Genomic DNA, 25,486 nt, shown 5'->3' on the forward strand with positions numbered 1-25,486 from the left:
TAAGATGGGACTGGATCTTATCCTGTCTTGATGTTGGGTCTTTGTTAGTAATAGAACATAGAGTACGGTCCAGACCTGCTCTGTTTGGAAAGACTCTGAACATAACATTTGTTGGGATTTGGCGCTATATAAATAAAGATTGATTGATTGAAATATCAGCATGCAAGTGCAGCTAATAAACCCTGTTTTTGCTAATCAGACTGTAACAAAGGCAGTATGTGGAAAAGGAAGCCTTTGCTTCTTTGGAGCATGCCTGGGGCAGCAACCTGGGAATGTTGCAGCTTGCACTTTGAAGCAGGATTTTCGGTAACTTCAGGGTTTCTTTGAGTTTGTTTGTGTTGAAAAACATCTGATTAGTGGCAGGAATGCAATTCTAGCTGGTTTGCGAAGCACAAGTTAACACAAGGAGAAGAAGAAATTCAGTTCCATTTTCTCTACAGTAAGAATGAGCCTTTTTTTTGAGGTGCAAAAAAAAACAAACAACCTTAGCCCAATGTTAACGGCTAAAACTCAAGAAGAAGCTGAGGCATGCTTTGAATCAATAATAGAAAGTAAGGTACAGTGTTTTTAAAGTTTAAACCCTCTCCTTCGAAGTTTTAAACTGTCTATACATGGAGAACTTGTGATGTGGACATTCAGCTATCCGTCCCTCTCGTCCTGTTGTGTCTGCCGTCTAAACGAGACACCTGAAAGAATCAACAGTGACATCTAATGTGCTGTGTTCAAGAGAGATGTACAGCTGCAGGGGCTGATGCAGACAGAGAGAGTGATGAGAGAGAGAGGAAGTGAGAGAGACAGAGAGAGAGAGAGAGAGAGAGGGAGGGAGAGAGGGATTGATGAAAGAGGTGTTTGGAGCTGCAGGGCGAGCTGCAGCAGGCGCTGTCGTGGTTAAACTGGTCGTCCAGCATCACAATAAAGCTCCATTCAGGACAGAATACAGATGAGGACGGAGGACACGCCTCCTCCTCCTTCCTTGCCCTCAATCCTATATTTCTTAACATCCCTCCTCCGTCTGCTGACTTTTTTTGTCCTCCTTTTTTCATCTCTGAGCCTTCCCTCTTTCCTCACTTATTTCTTATCTCACTCTCTTGATCCCTTCTGCCCTCATCTCTCATATCTCCTTCTCCTCTCTATTTCTTTTATTCCTCTATTACCTTTCCTCTGCTTCACTTCCTCTCTTCTCTCTCTCTCTTCATTCTTTCACACTTCTGCTCTCCCTCCCTCTCCTCCTCCTCCTCCTCCTCTCTGCGGTCCCCCGCTCGTTGATTAAATGACGGCGTGGCGGCTGGTGGAGGATCACTTTTGTGTGTGTGTGTGTGTGTGTGTGTGTGTGTGTGTGTGTGTGTGTGTGTGTGTGTGTGTGAGTGAGTGTGTGTGTGGGCTGCGAGGCGAGGACGAGGCAGTATATTAACGAGGATCTGACCGTTAACGAGGCATTTTTTAAAGCTCTCGTAAAAAAACAACCCTCTCCAGCAGCCTGCCGCCATAAAGTGACGGAGAGCTCGAGCAGGCATGACACGACAGAAAGAGTGTGTGTGTGTGTTTGCGTGCGTGTGAATGTGTTTCTATGTCTCACTGTTGATGACCTTGTCAGAAGAGTAACGGGTTTAGTTTCTGTCTCAGCCCTCAGGGTCTCATCTCATTACCTCCTCACTGTCAGACTCAGACTCGTCGTCAGACCGTTGATCTCTGCAGAACTCGGAATGTTCTAGAAATCTACGAAGAGCTGCAGGTGTGTGTGTGTGTGTTCATGTCCTCAGAGTGTTCTATTTACATGTGTTTACACGCTGTATTCAACTTAACAAGCCTTCAAAGTGATACTTGCTGCAACATTTGGTGTCACTGATGCTGCACGGTGAATACCACGGGTAAATCATCTGTGCACTGCACAAACTATCAGACGATGGACACTCAAAGGGACAGTTTGTTATTTTGAAGTGTTGTTGCATGAGGTACCTATCAAGAGTAAGTGCATTACCCACGGGGGATCTCGGTCAGCTTCACTTTGCTGACAGGAGAACCGGAGCTACTCAACCGCTGCAGACAGGGTCAACTCCACCACATGATTAAGATACTTGTTAAGTGACTTCACTACTCTCGGTGTAAGTGCTTTACTTTGCTGTCAGGAAGCTGGTTAATGTTTGCATCATTCTTGGATGTGGCACATACGTGTTCTGATTGCACACTAGAAACGAGCAGAGACTTTCCGAATGGACAGACGTGAGAACATTTACGAATGAGCCACTACTGGGCACTGACGATCTAAAATTCAGGACATGACGTCAGTTTCAGGATGATAATTAACTCCTGTGTGCTTAATATTCCTGCTGTGTAAGATGCTTGATTCTGATTGGTCAAAACCCTTTGACAATGGTTATTAACTTTCACTAACATGACTTGTTTCAGTTAGAATGCTAACTCGGAAGGGTATGGACATTTTCATATTGGATCCTGTCCAGCAATATGATCAAAGAGCGGAGCAGGTGAGGGAAACTTTAGGTTACCGGTCTCTACAAAGAAACGTAAACCATAAGCTGTGGTGATGATAGCAGCAGGATTCAAAGTTGTGATATTTGTTTATTTTTAAAGGTGTGTGAACCACAGAGCTCAGAGAAGAATGAGGACAGTTTCATGTTAAATCCACTGCAGCAGGCAGAGAAGAATCCATCGTCATGGAATGCTAACTGACGAGGAATCACTGGGACTATTTTTAAAAACTGTACACACTAATCATGTATATGGCATGTGTGTAGTTTTTTCTGTTTCGCGTGCATTCTTCCAAGCAGTGAAAATAACAATGGCATTTTGCACCAGGTGTGCGTTAGGGCCTCAGACTGTTGTGTTTAAACTGTCAGGTTTGATATTAAATAGTAAGCTGCACCGTCGGGTACAGCCGTGCACCGCAGCTGTGATGTCTGCACAGTGTTGACGTACTTATATTAATTCCATCCTCACTCCTCAGCATCATTAAATAATTCCCGATGTCTCAAACCAAGAGGAAACAGAAGATTAGTTTGGTTGGGCCATCATTGCTTTCTCTCTCATACGAAGCCACGTAACTGAAGACTGAGAGATGAAAACCATCTCATCAAATAACTTTGGTGAATGCATGCACAGAGGAACTCATCTTGAAACCTCCTCTTAAGACTTCAACCTCCAGATGTTTTCAAAAATCAGAACTCCAGATCTGCAGACTTATTCCTTTAAATTTCAAACACGTCTTTCATGTTTTCACACATTTCCACAGAGCCCCTGGAGTTTTTCGAGATCTTAATAAAACTTCAGATGTTTTCCAATTTCCCACCAAATCTTTAAAATTTGAGATTTTAATACATTTCTGAAAGAGCTCCAAATGTTTCTACAAATCTTCAAACACGTCCTGCAGAATGTCATGATAAAGATGGTACTCTAGTGCATATGCTCTGGAGCTGCTCCATGGTTCAGGAGTTTTGGTCAGGGATACACACCACAGTAGAAAAAAGATACTGGCCAGGATATCCCCTTCACCCCCAGATTGTTTATTTTGGGTGACCCCTCTGCTCTAGGTAGCCTGGCTCAACCACTTGCAGACTGTCCTTATGTTAGGAAGGAATGCTCTAGTTAAAGAATGGAAGACCTCCTCAGCACCAGTTTTATCTTCATGGTACACCTCTCTTGGTCAGCTTGCTGCCTTGGAAAGATTATCGTACAGGCTTCTAGATAGGGTGGAGAAGTATGACTTGAAGTGGGGGCATTATCACTCATTTTTATTGTCTGACTGAAGACGTTTCCAAGTCAGAAAAGAGGAGAATGATTTCAGTTGAACTACAATAATGATGTAAACAATTGTGGAAATACTGTGGTACAACTCAACAAGAAACGCTGTCAAATTTTAAGCTGTCTGTGCAACTGTTTTTGTTTGTTTATTTATTTTTGTGTGTATGTAATGGTTGATGCTGTGATTATTATTTGTATATGTGTGAATGTAATTGTATTGTGTTTATTATAGTTATAGGTGGTCCTTGCCATTCAGGGTGCCACAATAAAAAACTATGAATCATAAAAAAAACAAAAACACGTCCTGCAGAACTTTACAAAAGTCTGGACGTTTACAGAGTTGAAGTTGAAGCTCCAGATGCAAAACTTGGGTAGTGTCTTCAGATCTCTGGATGTCTGTTGAACGTGAATCTGTCTCTGTCCGTGTTGATTCAGCGTGTGTGTTTTAGAAACTTGATTGTGGGCACAGATTAATAACTCAGTGTGCCATCAGACGCCTTTATCCTGAAGCCTTTCCCTTTATTCTTCTTTCACATCCCACGCCTCCCGCTCTGTCTCCTCCTCTTATATTATCCTCTTATCTTATTCTCTCTATTATCATGCCCACTTTGTCTCCTCGCTCATCTCTTCTCCCTCACTGTTGTAATTTATTTTTCTTCCTCTGCTTCCCTCCTCTTTCTATAAGCCTTTATTAAAGTCCATCAGATGTCTCTCTCTGCCTCTCTCCCTCTGGGACCCTCATCTCCCTCCCTCCTGCTCTTCTTCCTCATCACCCCTTCAGTCTGCTTTTAAAGGAATCTCAATCAAAGACATGAAGCGTGCGTTAAAATGATCTGAGTGTGGAGAAACTTTCTCAGTAGAAACATGTATGTGTGGAGACGGTGTGTGAGGCGAGTGGTCTCTGCTGTATCATCACATCATGGGGGGGTGAAAAGCCTCCGAATGTGGCAGTTTTATGTGAGTAATAAAGGATTTATGTCAGCTGCAGGCTGCTGGCTGAGCAGGCTGTTTAATTCATAAGATGAAACTTGGCTGGGAGTCGCACGTGTTTCATTTATCTCAATTCTTCAGCTCAACAGTCTGCAGGGAGAGCTGATATGTCTGAATCAAAAAACACACAGCCATATATAATTACGGTACACACACACAGCTACATGTTAAATATATGTTAAACACAGAATCTGTCCGGGGCTGATGTGTGAGCGTTTTCTACGTGATTAATATTTAACCGCTTCGGGTTCAGATTGACGGACCGTCAGACGTTCGCTTTAGATTATTTTCTCCGGGATCAAACTCAGCAGATTTCCAGATCAGGCTTTTCCCACAGCGAGTAAATATTTAAGAAGTTTATTTGATCTTTTTCCCCTCTCTGGTAGATAAAAACTTCAGATGTAGGATATCCCTGTTGTGATTTCTCACAAGGTTTTTCCGTCTGCTCCTCAAACGGCTTTAGGCAAAACGACCAGATGGTTTTATCTTTATTCTCAAACAGTCGTACCGACATTTGTTGAAGAGAACTCATCACCGTATCACTTATTCCCTTTAACATAACCAACAAGACAGTTTCCTACAGATGGAGTGCTGCACTCTGTCTCTGTACTGCAACATTTTTTATTTAGCTAGCTCATACTAGCACGGAAATGCTACCTGTTAGCCAACATGTTAGTGCTAATCAGGCTTCTTGTCTACTCTGTCTGCTATTAAAAAAGCTGTTGCTCAAACGTCTGCTCCTGCTGCCACGACTGCCTTGACCTGTCGCTGTCTGCTCTTTTGCTGTTGCTTAGTTTTCTTGAGAGAGTCTGTGTCTGGTAGCCTACGTTCTTGTGAAAGCTCAGTTTTGTTTTCAGCCTGGAAACTGTGCAAGTAAACTGATCAAAACAGGAGAAAAATGTTTTTTGAGCCGAGCATAAACAGTCATTTTGGTAGCATAAAGAAGATCAGAGAATCTGCTGAAGATCTATGTTTAACCTGTAATTAGCATTCTACAGCATAAAGTCACTCAGCATACAATCTCTGATAATCCTGCTGCTACAATGGCTTATACCAACTCTTGCAACCATCTGTAAAACTCAATGTTTCATAATAATAATAATAATAATAATAATAATAATAATAATAATTAAAGCCACAAGCGGCAATGAACGGGCCCTCGCACACCTGCGCCCGCTGCCTACGTGAGCCGCCGCCACATGTAAACCGCCGCCTGATATTTGCCACCACATGATGCAAAAGCAAGATCTGAGAGTATATACTGGCTTATGTGGTGCAAATGTTGCAAGTTTTTGGCAGATTGCCAAGAAACCTCCAGACTTCAGAGTCTGGAGTAATAATAATAATAATAATAATAATAATAATAATAAATCAAAATGCTCATTAGACAGCTCAAAAGTTGACATCCTTTGTGTAAGATGCATTTTTAATATTTCATTGTCATCTAAAAAGTGAGGGTTTATATTAACCTATACATGAGCAGGTTAATATAAAAACACAGGCAGTGATGCTTCATTGTGTAGTGATATGTTGCCTGGAAGACTGCAAAACACCTGTAAAGGATTGTCTCAGAAGTGCTGTCATTATTGCAAGTATGCACTGCATGTAACCTGATGGAGATTTGCTCTTATTTACTACAAGTACACTGCTGCACAAAGCATGCTGGGATACGTAGTGACACAGAGCAGGCTGGCAGCACTCCTTTTTTTTAAATCCTGGTCTTTTTTCTTAATGCAGATAGGGTATGAAACTGTGGCGAGAGAGAGGGGGGGGATGACGTGTTGTAAAGGGCCTTGAGTCTGAATTGAACCTGGGTCATATGCATCAAGGATTATATCCTCTGTACACGGGGCGCTTAGTTTAACAGCTGAGGCTAAACAACGCCCCACAGCTCAACTTTCTGACAGCTTCCTCGCTCATTAGGTCAAACTCATGCATGCAATCATTAAAACTGTGGCTACTGAGAAAATTAAGAAGTGAGCAGCAGAGGTTGATTGCACAACTCCAGGTGAACTAGTGGGTCTGTACCTCACAACTTCCAAAGATGGTTCCAGGAAGACAGTTTCTGCCCTCTGAGAGACCACCGAAAAAAACAGACTGTCATATAACCTGGGGGGACTCACAGTAATATTGTCCCTCTGGAGCTCCAAATATAATGCTAGAGGCTCATAACATCCCACCGTTTCTTTAACTTCGTGCACATCTGAAATGTTATTCAGTCCCTCCGGGATTTCAAAGGGGATTTTTTTGTGATTGTTGCGGCCCAAAAAGCCTGATTTTGTGACAGCTTTTTGAAAAAATTGCAGCGAAAGTTGTGATTTCTTTTTTTTTGCTTTTTTTCCTCCAATAACATCTCAGGGACAAGTAAATACGCTAAATTACAGTTGTTTTTAGAAAACATTCTTGATGTGACCACTGCGACTGTATTTTGATTCTGTTGATTCACAGAGAAATGCCATGAAAGGACTGTATTGCATATTTACGACAGTCCTTGAATGTACCTGCAGTGACAGGCGCACTGGAAAGACAGTCAGATCACGGCACTCTGAAATGCATCTGCATCTTTGATGACTAGGAGTTAATAAAAACTTACTAAATGTGTCTGATGTATCACCAAACTGGAATAAATCCAGCTGTTGAAGTTGAGCTTTTTACAGTAATGGCGGCAACAACGTGAAACCTCAAATATTAAACACACGTCCCCCGGTTATGTCTTGTCACTAATGCACACCGGGAGTAAAAATTAAGGCTGAACGATTTTGGAAAATGATCTAATTGCGATTATTTTCCTTAAAATTGCGATTGCAATTTAATATGCGATTATTTTTTCAAGGTCCTCTTCTCATGTATTTTTCAACAAACACAAGCAATAAATCAATTTGTATTATAATAAGCAATATCAGATTTATTATACACAAACTGTTCTTTCTCATAGGCTTATGTTAAGATAAAGAAAAATGAAGCATGAATTAATATGGAAGGTGGTTTATTTATCTACTTCAATTACAGTTGTAAACTTACGAAATACTTTGACTTGCAGTCTTGTAAGCGTTCACCACAACTACTTAACAATATTCTGCCAAACAAGTGTTTTAAGTTTAAAACATGTTTCGATGTGAATCAGCTGACTGCACACAGCGGAGACGCTCAGCTGGGGGCTGTGGCTGACTGATAGGTCTCTTTTTTTCTCTGCTGCCGGACTGATTCTGGCCTGGTTGTGCTCCTGGCTGACACCTGACCACATAAACATGCAATTTTTTCTCAATAAGAACCAGTAGACAGAAAACTGGACACTGTGAGTCTAAAATATGATTCTGTTCAGTTGTCCTGTTGCAGTAAATCCACATGTTGTCTGGGTCTTCACTGACTCTGACTCAGAGGAAATTATTTATGAGCCTGCTCCACATGTTGATATTCAGCGTGTTGATTATTTTATACGCCTCAATATGATCAGTTCTTCTGCTGAGGCCATTTTTAAAAATTGCCGTCGGCAAACCAGCTGAAAGGTGCATTACGGCCACCTACTGCATGCATGTCACGTAAGGTTGCGTCTGTGTACATGAAACTTTTTTTTTTTTTTTTTTAATCGCAGCCTTTGCGATTTGAAAATTGCATTCTATTACATTGCGATGTCAGTTTGAATTTGTTTAATTGTTCAGCCCTAGTGAAAATCATCAATTAAGATGAGACAGGTGCATGGAGGCGGGGAGAGCTGGTTCATAAAGCACACCTGCTTCAGGTAGGTGACCAAGCGAACACTGTGCCCCTCAAATAATAACTCTAGTATCTATAAATAACAACATTGTCATCGTCACTTGTCCTGCCTGCTGTCCCTTCTTATCTCTGTGCATGTTTTGCTGTTGAAAAGTGCCGATCAAGTTCCAAGGAAGTGAAATTGATGACTAAACCACTGACGTACAGGGGCTGAGATTAAGGTAATTGATCAAATTTGCTGGAAAGTTGTGGTGATTGTATAAAATTGCAAGGCAGCGCAAAAATCTTGCTGATTGGTGGAATTTGCGTTGATAGTTGCAATCGCGAAATCGCAACCTCCTGGAGGGACTGGTTATTAATAAAAATGTCAGTATTGTAATTTTTATTGCTGTTACCAGGCCATAGAAGCATCATATCACCAGCAGTAAGAGAGTGGAGTCTCTCTGGACTGACGTGTAGCATGTAGTTATATCCATATAATCATAACAGTACAGTAAGACCCCTTAAGTCAAGATTACAGTGATCATAATCTGTGATTTGTGTGTGATCGTACCTGTCAGAGATCGAGTGACGGCGCTCTCATACAGAGGAACTCCCTCTCCAGCATTATTGAACGCCTTCAGGGAAATCACGTAGTGCGAGCTCGGCTCTGTGAGAGAGAACAAGATAGAGAGATAAGGAGAGAGAGTCATGGAGAGTCGTTTATCATCAAGTACAACTCAGAGTGTTACCATGTTTAGTGTTAGCTGCTGATATAATTTGCTTTCATTTCCTTTTTTAAACAACATCACCTGAGAGTCACAAAACCATCAGTCTCACTTTTTTCACTTTTGGAAGATCCTTTTCAAAGTCCAACAAGATACTTTTCATTCTGTAGCAAGATATTTCTGAATGTTTCAAAGTTATTGTTCAAATTTATTTTGTTTTGAGCAATATCCTTTTCATTCTCTTTAAGATAGCTCCATGGTTAAGCAAGATCCTTTGACAGTTAAAGTACTCGGAAGATTGTTTTCATTCTGTAGCAAGATATTTATCCAATTTAAGACAAGTTCATTTTCTTTTTTATTCAAACAAGATTCTTTTCAAGCAAGATCCCTCACATGTCATTACCATGTCAGTTACATGTTCTCGCAAGATTATTTTCATTCTGTAGCCAGACATATTGGCTATTATGATGGGTTCATCTCCATTTTTTTTAAGCAAGATTGTGTTTATTTTCTTAAAGATAATTTTCATGGTGGATAAAGATCCTTTGCATGTTAAAGCCATATTGTTTACGTTTTCTTGCAAGATTCTCATCATTCTCAAGCAAGACATTTTCCATTTCCATTATCTGACTAGATCGTTTTCTTATTCTTCAACATGATCCTTTTCAAGATAATATTTATGGTAAAGGAGGATCCATTGCATGTTAAAGGTGACATATCATGCAAAATCGACTTTTGAATGGTTCTCTACCTGAAATATGTGTCCCTGGCATGTCTACAAATCCCTCCGAAAATGAAAAAAATCCATTCTGCCCCTGTTTTGATTTCTCCACCTTTCTGTAAATGTGTGCTGAAACAAGCTGTTTCAGTTTTCTGTGTTTTTCATACGTCACAACGCCATCCGACTGTAATGGAAGTCAGAGCTCGGAGCTTGTTCAGCCCATAGACTGTATTAAATACAACTCAACCCCTCCTCCGTTTTTCATTACCTGCACTCGTGTACTAACAAGGAGCTTAGGAGGGAGGCATGCTAGTTGTAGGCTGTCTAAATAAACACAAAGGTCAGTTTTACTCCCCACGTCTGCAGATTTGAAGATCTAGTGGATGATTTGTATTTTTCATGGAAAAATGCTAGCGCTAGTTAGCATAGCCACATAGCTACATGTTCGTAGCTGTGCACCAGGACACACGTCGACATACTGACAAATAAAACAACAAGAAACAAAATCTGTGACCAATCGTTCAGAAAGGTCCTGCTGCAGGCGCCGTCAGGATCAGATTCTGGATCAAATTCAGAGGGTTGAAGTAACGCGGGTCTGTGAGCAGCCGTGTATATTCAGCCAACATGTAAACATTAGATCAACGTGCTGGAGAGCCGAGGGCACATCCACTTCCTGAGGGGGCGTGGTCAAAGAGCTCATTCTCATTTAAAGGCACAGACACAGAAAAAAGCCTGTTCTGAGCAGGGCAGAAAAAGAGGGGTTTACAGGCATGCCAAAATCTGATTTCAAAGTGTTTTTTGAGCAATAAACTTTAAAGACATGTTTTGGGGACCTCTTAGACCAATATATGTTGATGAAAAAGAGCGTAATATGTCACCTTTAAAGCAATTTCAGTTACATGTTTTCACAAGATTCTTATCACTCTGTAACAAGTTATCTTTCATTATTATGATGGTTGATCTTTTGTTTCAAGCAAGATCATACTCATTTTCCAGCATTATCTGAAAAACAGCTTTTTTTGTTGAGCAAGATCCTTTGCATATTAAAGAAATATTGTTTCCGTTTTCTTGCAAGATTCTTTTCATTCTGAATCAAGATATTTTTCAATGTTACGACAAATTTGTTTTCTTTTGTTTTGGGCAGGATTATTTTTATTCTCCTGGGGACTATTTTCATGATAAAGTAAGATCCTTTGCATTTCGATCCATGTTTTAACCATGTTCTTGCAAGATTTTTTTCATCCTGTAGAAGATACTTAACGATGTTATGTCAGGTTCATTATCTTTTTATGTTATAGCCATGCCATTTCTGGTTTCTTTTAACTCTGTAGCAAGACACTTTTCGACGTGTGAAAAGTTTATTATCATTTGTTTTGAGCAAAATCCCTTTTGAAGATTATTTCCAGGTCCAAACAAGATCATGTGCATTTTGAATCTGTGTTGCTTACATGTTCTGTCAAGATCCTTTTAATTTTCAAGCAAGATATTATTCAACCTTTATCTTCTTTTTTTTTTTGAGCATGAAACTTTTCCTTCTTTTAATGACGATTTTAATGGTGGAACAGGATCCTTTGCTTGTTAATGCCATGTCTTTTCTGCTTACAAGATTACAACAAGAAAAGTATTTCAGTAGAACATGTTAAACATCTTGTTGTGATTTGAAAAATGATTTGATAGAGCACAAAATGATCTTGTTTGAACTTTTTAAGGATCTTGATTGCCTATTCAATGTTATGAAAACCTCAGAAGATACTATGTTGCTGTGCTTACAAAATAATCTTGGCCAAAGACCAAAAGACCAAAAAGCATGAACTTGGTGCAAATTTTCTTGCAAGATCTTTTTCAAAAGGTCGCAAAAACTTTTAAAGCAATACAGAAAAATATTTAATTTTAACAAGATCCTCTTCCTCTTCTGGTAAAATATTCTTAAAAAATAGATACTTTTGTATGTTGCAAGATCTTTGAAGCGTTTCACATAATGCTCCCATTATTTTAGCAGAGCTTATTGATTTATTACTTTAACACTGCAAATTCTCAGTTTGTTGTTGTTTCCTTAATCGTGAGCGTTTCTTTATTTTACTGTGTGAGCCTGCAGGAAGACCTCAGGGGGAATATGCACAGTAAAGTGAAGTCAAGATAAAAAATAAATAACCAAAGTGTGTGAATACAGCTGAATTTGATCATCGGAGCTGTTTGTAACGCAGTGGTTTGACCGAGCGGTCACTTGTCACTATCATTGTTGTGATGCAGCTTCAAACCTTCGTATCAGTTAAACAAACACGCTCGCTCCGCTCCCCAGACGCTTCGCCGTATGAATTAATGATCACTATGAATTATGAATGCCATGTACATATGTGCACTCGCTCCCATGTGAGCCAGAAACACAACGTCTGGATTTTATTTTTTCATTACTCTTCCATTATGAGACCTGAGACGAGAGTTTTCATCCGCATATAAAAAAAATCATCCAATTTGTTATTGTCTTCTTTGGCATGCAAATTGCTTGTTTCACACGCTGGGGAGGATGTTTTCTCTTCTTCAACCTTTCACAACTAGATTTCCACCTCAAGCAGCTTTCTTATTAAATTCCCTTTAAATTATTGATTGTAATTAAATGGGGGATTTCATCATCATAATGAATTAATGCAACAGGGGAACGCTGTGTCAATATTGGCACTTTGTTGGCAGGAGCAGCTGAGGAATGAAAATATCAAATATTGGATTTGATAAGCAGGCTGGAGATGTGGATTCATGGAGTTATGAATTATTTTGGAGCTGGAGAGACTTTTTGTGTTTTGACTGTGGCATTAAAAATATGTGCATGCTGCTCTTCTCTCTGTGTTCCTCTTGAGGTGTCTGACATCACTGCCTCTCTGCTGTTTAAAACTCTGCCAGCAAACACATCTTGTTGTTTTAAATTCACAGTTTATCTTCTAATGCCTTGTTTGGTTTCTCAAAATGTATTTTCAGAAGCTTTTAACTCGACTGTAGCGATCCAAAAACTGAGATCTGCAACAGGCACATCTCCTCGGCCCGCTTTGACGGGTAGTGACAGGCTAATTTGAGGGAATTGGGGTGTTTTGGCGAGCACTGAAAACCCTTAAATGCTCTACTGTGACTCTTGTTTCTGTTGTCTCTTTCTCTGCCTGCTGAACCGAAAATTAAACGCTCTGTTTGAACCCTCACCGAGGTTTTCGATGGAGTAGTATCTCTGCTTGCTGTCCACTCGGACCGTCTCAGCATAGGGACTCCCCACTCCATAGCCGATGATGTAACCTCGCACCAGGATGTTGGGGCTGAGGGGCGGCGTCCAGGACATGATGATGCTGTTGGGCAGCGGCCTGACGTGCAGGGAGCTCGGCTGGTCTGGAACCTGACTCTCTGAAATCATGAAAAACACACACAATGAAACATCACAAGTTTTATTCTGTTATCCTGACCGTAGCCTGTCCTCCGCTGCAGGCTAACCCTTTTAGCAGTAGCAGGTACTTAAAGCAATTGGGCTAACAGATGCTAACCCTGTTAGCCGTGTATTAAGCCCTAATAAGCCCTGACACTTTGTGTTATTCCGCAGCATCAGATTAGATCAGATTATGCCGCTCTCCGTCCTCAGGGAGAGGCATTTCATATCACTTTATTGAGTGATAATCCATGAAAATGAGATTTGGGTGTCCCTCTGCTGCACAGAGGAAACACAGTTAGCATGGATGTGTTTGTTTGTTATCTCGGCAGCTTCCTGCTGACCGGGACGTCGTCCTCCTCAGCTTCAGCCTGAGGTCAGCTTTTCTAATTATCCTGCTCCAAATGATCAGGGGACCAAACCCGGGAGGTATCAGGCTGTTGGTTGGTTTCTCCTCTCTGTTTTTCATTTCTACTTTCTGAAAAAGCATGTTTCCAAAAGTCTGCTAAAAAAACACACACACCACTGCTCGTCTATAGCTGTGAGAAGTTGTTATTTATTCAACCAAATTTCATCCATCGAGTCTCCCTGAATCTACGGCTGAGTGATGGTTTCCCCTTCGGCTACAGTGTGATCTCTTTTTCTGTTGGTTAAACATTCAACATCAAGAAAACTAAAGTGGTGGATTAAAAAAAAAAGAGAGAAACCTTCATCTTCTTTAATCCTCACCACAAGCTGGTAATGATCTTTAATTCCTCCTGAATCTGGCACCTTAAATCTTAAAGTTTCATCATCTTTTGACTCCTGATTATTTAATTTCCCATTCTTAATTTTAAATAAAGTGTACATATAGTTGTCTCTTTATTTTTCTGAGTACATTCAATGGAAATGCAGCAATTCCTCCACTTCTTTTCCTTCCTTCTTTCTTCCACCTCCCCCTCTTCTTACGACCTTCCCTCCCCCACCCTCATGTCTCCCCTGAGGCGGATCCTGCCTCCATCTATCAGTCTCAGCGCTCAACTGGTTAAATATTTATGTGAGTGAGGTATTTACATGGTGTTGTACAAATCACTGCTATCTCTGTGTGTCTCTCTCTCTCTCACTCACACACACACACACACTCACACACTCTCTCTTTCTGTCTTCCTCTTACCGTCCAGGTCGTTCTCCGGTGTCTCCGCCGTGAACCAGTCGCTGGCCGGTCCTGTGCCATTCGCTGTCATGGCTGCTACCTGGAAGCTGTACTGACTGCCTTTCTCTAGACCTGCAGGCAAAGAGAGAGATCACATGTCATTAATACTGACAGAAGCTCCTTTGACTGGTCTGTTATATGTAAACCACAACGCTTACAGAAAACGGATCAGTCCATAACTGTTTACCTTTATTATGAATACATTTTGTTGCTGTTTCTAAAGAGGTTAGAGTTTCAACATCTTATTTTACCTTCAGTGTTTCCTCATTTAGATATGATGAGAGCGTTTCCTCAGTTAATTCAGCAACTTGTTTTTCATTGATTGATTGAATCTATTTTTATTCATTTATGTAAATTATTTGTATTGTTATTATTATTATCATTATTATTATAGTTGCATATATTGTGTTTTATTTATATATATATATATATAAATATCTTTCTTTTCTTCATTAATTCTATTTTAAGTTGTTTTTAGGTACAGCACTTTTTGTTACAATGTCATTGTATGAAAAGTGCTTTATAAATAAAGTCCGATTGATTGATAATGTAGTTTAAGGTTGAATGTTAGCTGACAACACCTAACTGTTTTATTTTGTAGCTCTATTATCGGTAGCTTTTCTGATCTTTATATGCACATTATAGTATTTTTTCAAACGCTATATTTGGACCTCTTCGTTTGTTACACACGTTGCAAAAGGATTCACATTTTAGCAGCAAAATTTTTTTTTTTTTTATCACTTTTATTTCCTGATTTTGGAAGAATGTGCACAATGCATGCTGTAAAGCATCACACAGCAACTTTAAAATGGTCTTTAATATCACATAACAATTAAAAGGCAAGTTATGCATTATCATTTTGGACAGTTAAAGGGTTAAAGCTGCGTTAGAGCTCAAATTTGATTGTTTAATCGTCTACATAAGATTCTTTGAAACCAAAACTCCTCAAAGTAAGTTGTAATCACTTTCTGCGGTCTCATTTCGGTGCATAGAACAAAAAGAAGTTCAGATCTCAGAAAGTTTTCGGCTCAAACTTCCAGCAGTCGGCTGAAGGAAGACGCTAAAGAGCAAACAGATGAGTTTAAACCCTCTGATTTAAATGTCCTCTAACTGGTGGTGTGATTATTGTCCGACAGCTCCGAGTCTCCCGTGAAGTGTAAACTGAAGAGTAAAATCAAAGTGTTAATAAAGCTTTATGTGTCATCCTTTAATCTCCTCACTGAAGCTGCACTTTTTTATTCCATTTAATGAAAATCAGATCCTCATTCACTTCCAGTATAAAGGCAGTGATTATTGCTGACAGGCAGGCTGCAGCGGGCAGATCAGATTCAACACGCACACAAAATACACACACATTCACATTTACACACACTAACACAAACACAAACACTTGCCACCAGGGAATGAATTCCTGCTCAGACAGACGGATGAGGATAACCATCAGAAGGAAATAATGAAAAGGAAGATCAGTTCCATTCAAATCCTGCAAACCCCAAATTGAAATAATAGCTGGTGGCAGTTTGAATGCGTGTGCACACACACAAACACAAACACACACACACACACACACACACACACACACACACACACACACACACACACACACACACAAACATGCATATGCAAACTCATGCAAATGCAGATTGTGTCACAAAAGAAAAAACAAACATTGACACATAGAGATACATGCAAAAAATAAACAAACAAAATTAAACAGACTGAAGTCCACTGTGTTATCCACACACACGCACACACACACATGCCTCGAGGATTTGCATCTTGTTTATCTGTATTTGAGCGCTCATGTCAGACGACTGTCAGCCGTAGGTGATGTTTGTTGAAAACATTCGTCTGTTTTTCTTTAAAATCCCTGAATATTGGAACACAGTCTCGTTACATTCAGGCAGATTTTCAGGATCTACTTCCTGTGTTTGGTCGTTCGCTTGACTCATGTGTTATTGTGTTCTAGGAGGAGAATTTAAGAGCAAAAGCTGAAAGATATTTTCTTGTCATGTTCTGCACATGCATGGAAAAAAAAATAAAAATGTACTCATATAATAATCATTCTCTGTGTATCAAAGCCTGACATTTCTTATTTCTCCTTGTCTTAGAGCTCTAGAATAAACCTGCAACCTGAAACTCTATGGAGCATCATTTGCGTATTAATCCACCACTGAAAGTAGAATAATTACAAGACTATTTACATCTTTAGGAGTGAAACCTGAATCAAATTAAGAGAGACTATCAGAATATCACTTTATATTAAGTTGTGTTACTTTTTGTTGTCTTACATTAAGTACTTTTCTAACCATCAGCTACATTACATTCTGTGATGTTATGTTATGTAATGTTACATTATATTCTGTTACATTAAGATACACTCTGTATGTTACATTTCATTACAATACGTAATACCACCTTACATTATGTCAACTAACGTTACGCCAACTCACGTCACGCCAACTCACGTCACGCCAACTCACGTCACGTCAACTCACGTTACGCCAACTTACGTTACGCCAACTTACGTTACGCCAACTTACGTTACGCCAACTTACGTTACGCCAACTCACGTCACGCCAAATCACGTTACGCCAACTTACGTTACGCCAACTTAAGTTACGCCAACTTAAGTCACGCCAACTTACGTTACGCCAACTTACGTTACGCCAACTTACGTTACGCCAACTTACGTTACGCCAACTTAAGTTACGCCAACTTAAGTCACGCCAACTTACGTCACGCCAACTTACGTTACGCCAACTTACGTTACGCCAACTTACGTTACGCCAACTTACGTTACGCCAACTTACGTTACGCCAACTTACGTTACGCCAACTTAAGTTACGCCAACTTAAGTTACGCCAACTTACGTTACGCCAACTTACGTTACAGTAAATCATGTCTCGCCAACTTACTTCACACCAACTCACTTCAGGCCAACTCTTGTTACGCAAACTTACGTTACGCCAACTCACGTCACGCCAACTCACGTTACGCAAACTTACGTCACGCCAACTTACGTCACGCCAACTTACGTCACGCCAACTTACGTCACGCCAACTTACATCACGCCAACTTACGTCACGCCAACTTACATCACGCCAACTCATGTCACGCCAACTTACGCTAGCTCCTGTTACATCCTTTTAAATTCGGTTAAGTCATGTTACGTAACTTTATGATCAGTTACATTCGGTTCAGATACCTTAATACCCTGTGGTTAAGTTATTTTCGGTTTCACTATGTTATGTTCCTTATGTTACATTGCATTAAATCTGAAGTTTTGATATATTTATTTTAAAGAAGAATATTAAGTATTAAAAGGATGAATGATGTGGTGTTCTGTATTTTCTGGGCACAAACAAACCATAAGTAAGAATCAAACCAAAAATGTATCAACAATTGTATCACGCGACATTGTTGTCCTGATACCAGCAGGTCTATAGAGCATCAAATGTGTAATCTCTGATGGTCCCTGATCGGTACACCATTCACCTCTTTTTGAGAGACATTTGATAAAACTAGAAGGTAGGAGACAAAACATTCAAGATGCATGACCTAAACTTCTGCATCCAAACAAAACACACTACTCTGTCAGAACACGTTTACATCGTCACACCTGCTGTCCTCAGCTTAGAGGACACTTTCTCTGAGAATATGACCACAGTACGTCTCCTCTCTGATGCTGACCACCCGCAGTCTCACCTGTGAACAGGAACCAGAAGTTGTTGGGTTCAATGGCCTCCTGGTCTCCACGTCGTCCGGTCTTCCTGTACTTGATCTTGTAGGCGGAGATGAGGCCGTTGTGGGAGCTGGGCGGAGGCGGCTGCCACGACACCTTGATGCTCTGCAAGACAGAAACAACACGGATGGAAAATTAAGACACCATCCATGACATCTTAATAGTAGAACATCTCTTCATGATGTCTACCCCTCATGAAAATGTGAGGAGAGGCATGCACACACTAGACTAAGAAACAGACACATGGAGCTCATGATGAAGGCGGAGACGCAGGTAGAGGCAGTCGCAGCAGTCCCTGATTTGACTCCCGGCTGAAACGCTTTGTTGCATGTCACTCCTCTAACTTCTCCCCACATGATATGTCTCTCTTCAGGTACGCCCAAACTCCAAATGCACTGTTAAATAGATTGACTCTAAACCTGTTGCAGGTTTACAAGCTTGTGTCTTTAACAACCCTCCTCCACAGGTGACTCATGTTCTGTGATTCCTGAGTTATAAGGATCTGAATCTTCTGCAAAACATTCTACTGATGAAGAGCAATGGAGACAAACACAAAAGGAGTTGTGTGCAGAGAGAAGGTGTGTGTGTTGAAGTTGGCTACATCTTGATTTAGCACCTAATGAGGTGAAGAATAGAGAATGATTAGAACAAGAAGTTACTAATAACCGTCTATAAGAAAGGTTAAGCAGAGTCTACCTGCACAGACACGCTCCTGGTGCTCCTGATGTATGCCTTTAATTCATCTCAAAGCTGTCATTAATGAGACAGCACTGAATTATGTGTGAGACAGATGCAGCTATTAAAGGAGTCCAGCCACCTGTTTTCACACAGAGCATCGTATGAGCACCGTAAAGGGCGAGGTGAGTCTCACCTTCGAGGCTGCAGGTGTGAAACAAGAGACCGCCGGCTCAGATTCTCCTTCAATTTCTGTTCAGATGAGTCTGATGTCATTCGAGTAAAATGCTGAGGAAGTTTCAATTTCATTCTCAGTGTGTGTGTCCCCTAAATGTGTGTACGTGCATTCATTTTAATCTGCACGTGTTTGAGTGTGCATCTGTGTGCTTATATTTTTCTGATTGGATGTGTGTTGCATGAATTTTAATTGCTTTATTTGCATGTTAACAACCCACCTCTGACAAACACACACTCACACTAACAAACAGACGTAAACATGGACACACACACACACACACACACACACACACACACACACACACACACACACACACACACACACACACACACAAACACACACACACATACACGTACACACGCACACACACACCACACACACACGTAGAGCAGATGTTTGCTCCCAGTGCTCTGCTATGTGAGGCAGCTGCCATCAACCATTCTGCTGATATACTCAGTGTGACCCTGCGTGTGTGTGATAGTGTGTGTGTGTGATAGTGTGTGTGTGTGTGTGTGTGTGTGTGTAAGTTGTGCAGAACATTAATGAATGAAGATTAATGAATTAGAAATGTGAAGTGATTTAATCCCCCCCCCCCCCCCCCCCCCCTCTCTCTCTCTCTCTCTCTCTGTCTGAGCACTGATGCATGCGAGCAGGTAATGTGATAAACATTTCCAACATGTGGTTCCTCATCATTCCTCTGATGGACAGGTAGCAGTAATAAAGCCATGAGGCAGCAGTTTGGCAAAAGAAGGAAGGAGACAAACGCAACAGGCGAGCATGATTATTGGAGGTCTGAATCAAATTTTTTTGTACATATTTTGGATCATAAATATCTCAATTAAGGAGTTTAAAATTACTTCAGCAGGTTGTGTCAGCCAGCACAACCAATGGAATAAGCTCTATTGACGATAATGTGATCTGTTCATGCAAAGATGTTGGTAAAAGTGCCAAACATAGGGAACTGAAAAAAGGGAGGTTTTTTTTTTTTTTTGTCAACCGCTGCAAGAAACTGACTTTAAAAAAAGACACCAAACCCTGATTTATTCAGCAACAAACCTGCACTCATGTCTGATGATCTGTAGCTACATCATGGCTATATATACCATGTTTAACATTTCCTTATTTCCTTTTCTCTTTTATTCTAATGAGCTCTTCTAGGAACAGGTTTTTCAAATTAGCAGCCGCTATAAACACTTTTCTACTTGCACTGGATGACTGTTTTCAGTTTGTTAATGCATGTTGTATCTGTCCCTAACAAATAAACAATAAATAAATAAATATGTTGGACTCATTTCAAACAACGAAATCACTTGAAACCACAAACAGAATACAGAAACGAGGCAGAGGACGGCCAAAGCTTTACAGGTAAAATCAGCGTTTTTGATAAAGACAGATTTGAGATTGGCATGTAGACAAAATGCATTGAACACATCATAACGCCTGAAGGACACAGACTGCTGCAGACAAAGAGGAGTAGTAAATTAAAAAAACCTTCCCCTTCAATCATCCGTACTTAAAACGTCCTCTGAGTTCAGGCGGTGAGTTTAAATTAGCATGTTTTAACTTCCTGTTTGTTATTCACAGAACCTGGCTGTGACATGCTCTTTCATCACCTTGAACACAAACACACGGGAGTTTATTTTGACCCAGTCCTCACACACACACACACACACACACTGTCCCTCTGCTCCAAAAGCTCGAGACAATAAAAGAGAGTGGATTCATCTGCAGCAGAAATGAGAGCTCGTAGTACGTCAAGTAAAGTGCCCTGCTGCAACTGCAGGTAGGGAACAGCCTTCTGCACAACTTTAAAAGCAGCTCTCCGTGTGCCACCGTTCTCTAACGTGATTGGTCCTTTCTGCACAGAGCTGAACGCCAGTATGGCAACCTCAAGCACTCAGTTGCTTCAACTTTCCACATCTACAATGTCTTTACTATAAGACCAGTCAGAGGGCGGGATATGTTTAGACAGCAGGCGAACATTGTGTCCTCAAAGCTGATGTGTTTGAAGAAGGAAAGATGGGCGAGTGTAAAGACGAGAGCGAGTCCGATGAGCACCAAACTGCAACGGCTGCAGGTCTTGTGTGGATGTCCCAGTCTACATGGGTGCAGTAGTCCAAGGATGGAGAACAGATGAACAGGTCACAGGGTTATGGTCAGCCAAGGCTTATTGATGAGCTCAGGGAGTGAAGGCCAGCCCGTGTGGTCCAATCCATCAGAAGAAGAGAGTGATTACAGTTTGTTGTGTATGGAGCTGCAGACTGGTCCTACAATGGACACGTAAGCATCAGACCACAGGAGACCACAGAGTAGAAAGGAGGTCTGATGAGTTCAAGGTGATGACTTGGTCTCCTAATCCCCAGACCTGTATACAATCCAGAATCTGTGCATGTGCAAGATAACCAAGATCCATGGAGGCTCCCACTCATAAATTCAGGACTTTAATGATCTGCTGCTTTCGTCAGAGATACCACAGCACACCTTAAGAGGTCTAGAGGAGTCCAGATGTCATCAGGACTGTTTTAGCTCTGACGTGATGAGAAGGGCTGCACGGTGCAGCGGGTAGCGCTCTTGCCTCACAGCAAGAAGGTTCCTGGTTCGAGTCCTCCGGTCAGGCAGGAGCCTTTCTGTGTGGAGTTTGTATGTTCTCCCCGAAGTACTCCGGCTTCGTAAATGTTTGTCTGTCTCTACATGTTTGCCCCGTGATAGGTTGGTGACCTTTCCAGGGTGTACCCTGCCTTTCGCCTGAAGTCAGCTGGGATTCGCTGCAGCCCCCCGTGACCCTGAACGGGATGAGCGGTCACGATAATGGATGGATGAAGGGAGACTACAGGATAATCGACTAAATAAAAAGGAAAAGGAAAAACTCACCAATAAATGCAGCAGGGAAATAACTGTGTAAAAAAAGACCCCTGGCAGCCAATCAGCATCCAGTATTCTCTGTGCATGTGGTGACATCACAGCAAGAACTGAAGTGACTCAGAACAAACTAACGCACATCTCCGAACAGGCGGCCACTTACACAAGTACAGATTGTATCACACACATTCTCACATCTGTTGTTGGTGTCGCATTAATACACGTGTGTGTGTATGTGTGTGTGTGTGTGTGTGTGTGTGTGTGTGTGTGTGTGTGTGTGTGTGTGTGTGTGTGTGTGTGTGTGTGTGTACACCTCCATCAGCTGCTGTGTAAGTCATCGGGCCAACAAGCAGTTTAAATATTCAGCCGGTGTTACTGTGACGACGGCCACAGAGGAATTCATTAACATTTAGCTGCACCTGTTCCCTCTGCTGCTCCTCATCCTGCTAATTGATTACAGCAGAACTGATTACTGAGAGGGGGGAGGGGGGGAGGAGAGGGAGGGAGGAAGACAGGGCCAAATTGAATAAATGTGAGTGTCGGCCAAATTCCTCCATATCTCTCCTCTCTCCTTCTCTCTCTCTCCTCTCTCTCTCTCTGGTTGGGCGTCACCACGCGCTTCATTAACTAATTAGCCACTTTAACAGGACGCAGTAGGATGTGAGCTCTCCATGGAAACGACACAGAAGTTAAATTCATGTTGGAACAACTCCCACAGAGACACAAAGAGATGAAGCGTGCATGTCAGAGGACAATACTTCCTCCCTCTGCTGCGACTGAGAGCAGTTTCCACCAGAGCTGTGAGAGCTGCTGCCGCTCACTGCTGCTGATAATCTAAGCGCCAAATTCAACCAGATCCGTGTCCAGTGTGTCTCCGATCCAGCACGGGTTCTGATAGGTTTATATTCTAGTCAATGTGTTAACTTCCACTGGATCTGCTCCGTTGTGTTCCAGCTGCGTCTCTGATCCGGCAGGTCGGAGCCCTCCAGATCAGATACACAAGACTTCTATTTTTGCCGGATACCGGAGCACGACACATCAATCTCAACAGAGCAGATGGAGCGGGACAGGAAGTCAGGCACCAAAACAAAATGAAAACATCTGGTTAATTTTCATGATGAGCAGAGCCAGGCCTGGAGTAAACAGTTCAGAGGTGGAGGAGGACCAGAAAGACAACATCGATGAGAATCCTCCTCCTCTCTATTGCCTTCCTAAAACCCGGCTTTCATTCAATAGGTGTGCAGACAGCAAGAGAGGGCTCCTGTCAACATCCTCATTGCCTATGTTAACCTTGACTTGCACGAAATAAGGGCACAACTACCAGGATGCACTTTGACAACAGAGTCTGGGAGAGAGTTTACTCTTTGGTGAATCCAGCAGAGGATGATTCCTAGAAGGGTGTTTGCTACATTTGCAGAAGTCCCTCTTTTTTTTTTAAATCATGCATGGAGGATAATATATAATAATACATCCAATTTATGAGACAAATGTTGGCATTAACATCCCTCACCCTAGCTCTGGTCATTTTACCAGCCTCATCAAGAACTGCAAAAATAATCTCATTTGGACCAAGGGGCAACCTCCAGCCTCAGGATTTGAAGCCAAAGCAAAGTGCTAAAACCGGCAGTTCCCCAAGTGTCCACTTGAAGCTTGTTGCAGAAGCAGAGGAAGCCACATACACACCCATTCAGAAAAATAAATCTTTACAGCAGAAATAAACAGTTTTACAGCCTGGTTCAAAAATGGTTTAGTCTGAATAGTTCATTTATTTATCAGCACACACTGTACGGTGGTGAATTTTTTATAACTCAATATTAAACTTGTGAGCTTTGCCCAAATAAGGGCGTGGCTGACTTGATTGACAGGCGGGAACACTTTAGCTGTCAGCAAGGAGGCTGAAGGCCCGCCTTTTTACCTCACACTAGCTGAACAGTAGTTTGGTGGAGTTCAGCATTTCCAATATGGCTGCTGCCGACAATTGGCTTCAAAACAGCACTTCAGGAAGAGATGGGTGACATCACGGAGACTACGTCCATTTATAACAGGATATGAATTAGACGTATGAAAGCAGCGGCTATAGTTAATCTAATTTAAGTTTATTTAATAGGACAATAGCTACATCTCATCTGTATAGTCCTTAAATAAAACAGAAGATGATTTGAAATTACAGGACATAACTTCCTTAAGATGCTGTTGTTGCATTACAATATAAGCTCCACATATTACACACTGGTTTAAATCCAAGATGAGCCCAAAGCCTTCGAGAACGGACATCAACGGATATTATTAAAGAGAACATGACAGGTTTGTTTTTAACAAATGTTTAAGTGTTCTTTTAAAGGTTAAGTAGTTTTCACACACTCTGATACTAGCTGCTAATTTGTTCCAGGAGAGTGTTCCTCTAACAGACTCTGTAATTTAACTAAATGTGGTTTTTATACCTCAGAACATCACGCTCTTCTGTAGTTTGTGCTCCAGTGATTATCATGAAGATGAGCTCACACCTATCAGAGCTGTGAAACTCTGGCTCTCTCTGATTACTGAGTTTGTTTTGTGATGCATTCAAACTATATTTGTTAAATCCTGTCTTTGATTTGATGGGATTAGGATGAGGGGTCTTTATATTTTTACACGTCTCTCTTTTCTTAATTTATTCTATTTTAAGTTGTTTTTATGTACAGCACTTTGTGTTACAATGTCATTGTATGAAAATCGCTTTATAAATACAGTCTGATTGATTGATTGAAATCTGCTCTGCTGCTGCTGCAGGTTTAGGCTAGTACTGATGTAAAACACAGAAAGCAGTATTTATCCTACTCTTATAATTAATCAATCTGAATCACAACCTTACACTAATGCTCATATTTTGACTGCATTCCCATTCGTCCTTCTTTCTGTCATCTGTCAGACTTTAATGTGTTAGCACAGCTAAAGATGGGCTGAGATAGACCTTCATTAATCCCAAAGGAAGCTTCATTGTGTATTATTTGTTGAAGCCCACTCTCCACCTGCTGCTAATGAAACAGCCGACCCGCAGTCTGCTCTGTTCATTAACTAGCAGAGTTTCATTTCTTGCACAGAACTAAATGGACTCCGCAGATCAATTAGGCTTGCTTCAGATGTTCTTCCTTTCTGGGTGTAAATTAGAGGTGAAGTGGCCTCGGGCTGTACTGTAACACTGAATCATTCCTCTCTTGCTTTTTCTGTGCGAGTGGAGCAGAAAATGTCGGCGGCAGAAATCCCTCCTGCAGCTGTTTAGTATTCACATGTGGTTGACATTGTAAAGCAGCGGGGCAAGCGGCGCCGCGGCCTCGTTCGCAGCCTTCAAACGGGCTACGGGACTCAACCTCTTTTAATTTTGTCTCAGAGGACACGAGGAAGACGCAGGGAGGTCTGCAGAAAGCTGATGAAGATCACACAGATAATAATAAGCTGTAATAATAACCAAAATGAGGGTGATTATCTAAAGAAGTAGAGATGACTGCGGGA

General features: G+C 41.2%; 1 protein-coding gene across 1 annotated transcript in view; it reads right to left on the reverse strand.

The window, feature by feature from the left end:
• dcc (DCC netrin 1 receptor) overlaps positions 1-25,486 on the reverse strand; it is a 371,365-nt gene that overhangs the window by 72,219 nt on the left and 273,660 nt on the right. The window contains 4 exon segments of the mRNA XM_034709663.1: positions 9,014-9,109; positions 13,075-13,269; positions 14,442-14,552; positions 18,189-18,330. Coding sequence (XP_034565554.1) covers positions 9,014-9,109; positions 13,075-13,269; positions 14,442-14,552; positions 18,189-18,330 — 544 coding nt within the window.

The sequence above is a fragment of the Notolabrus celidotus genome, chromosome 19, assembly GCF_009762535.1.
Source record: "Notolabrus celidotus isolate fNotCel1 chromosome 19, fNotCel1.pri, whole genome shotgun sequence".
In the NCBI taxonomy this organism is placed as follows: Eukaryota; Metazoa; Chordata; class Actinopteri; order Labriformes; family Labridae; genus Notolabrus; species Notolabrus celidotus.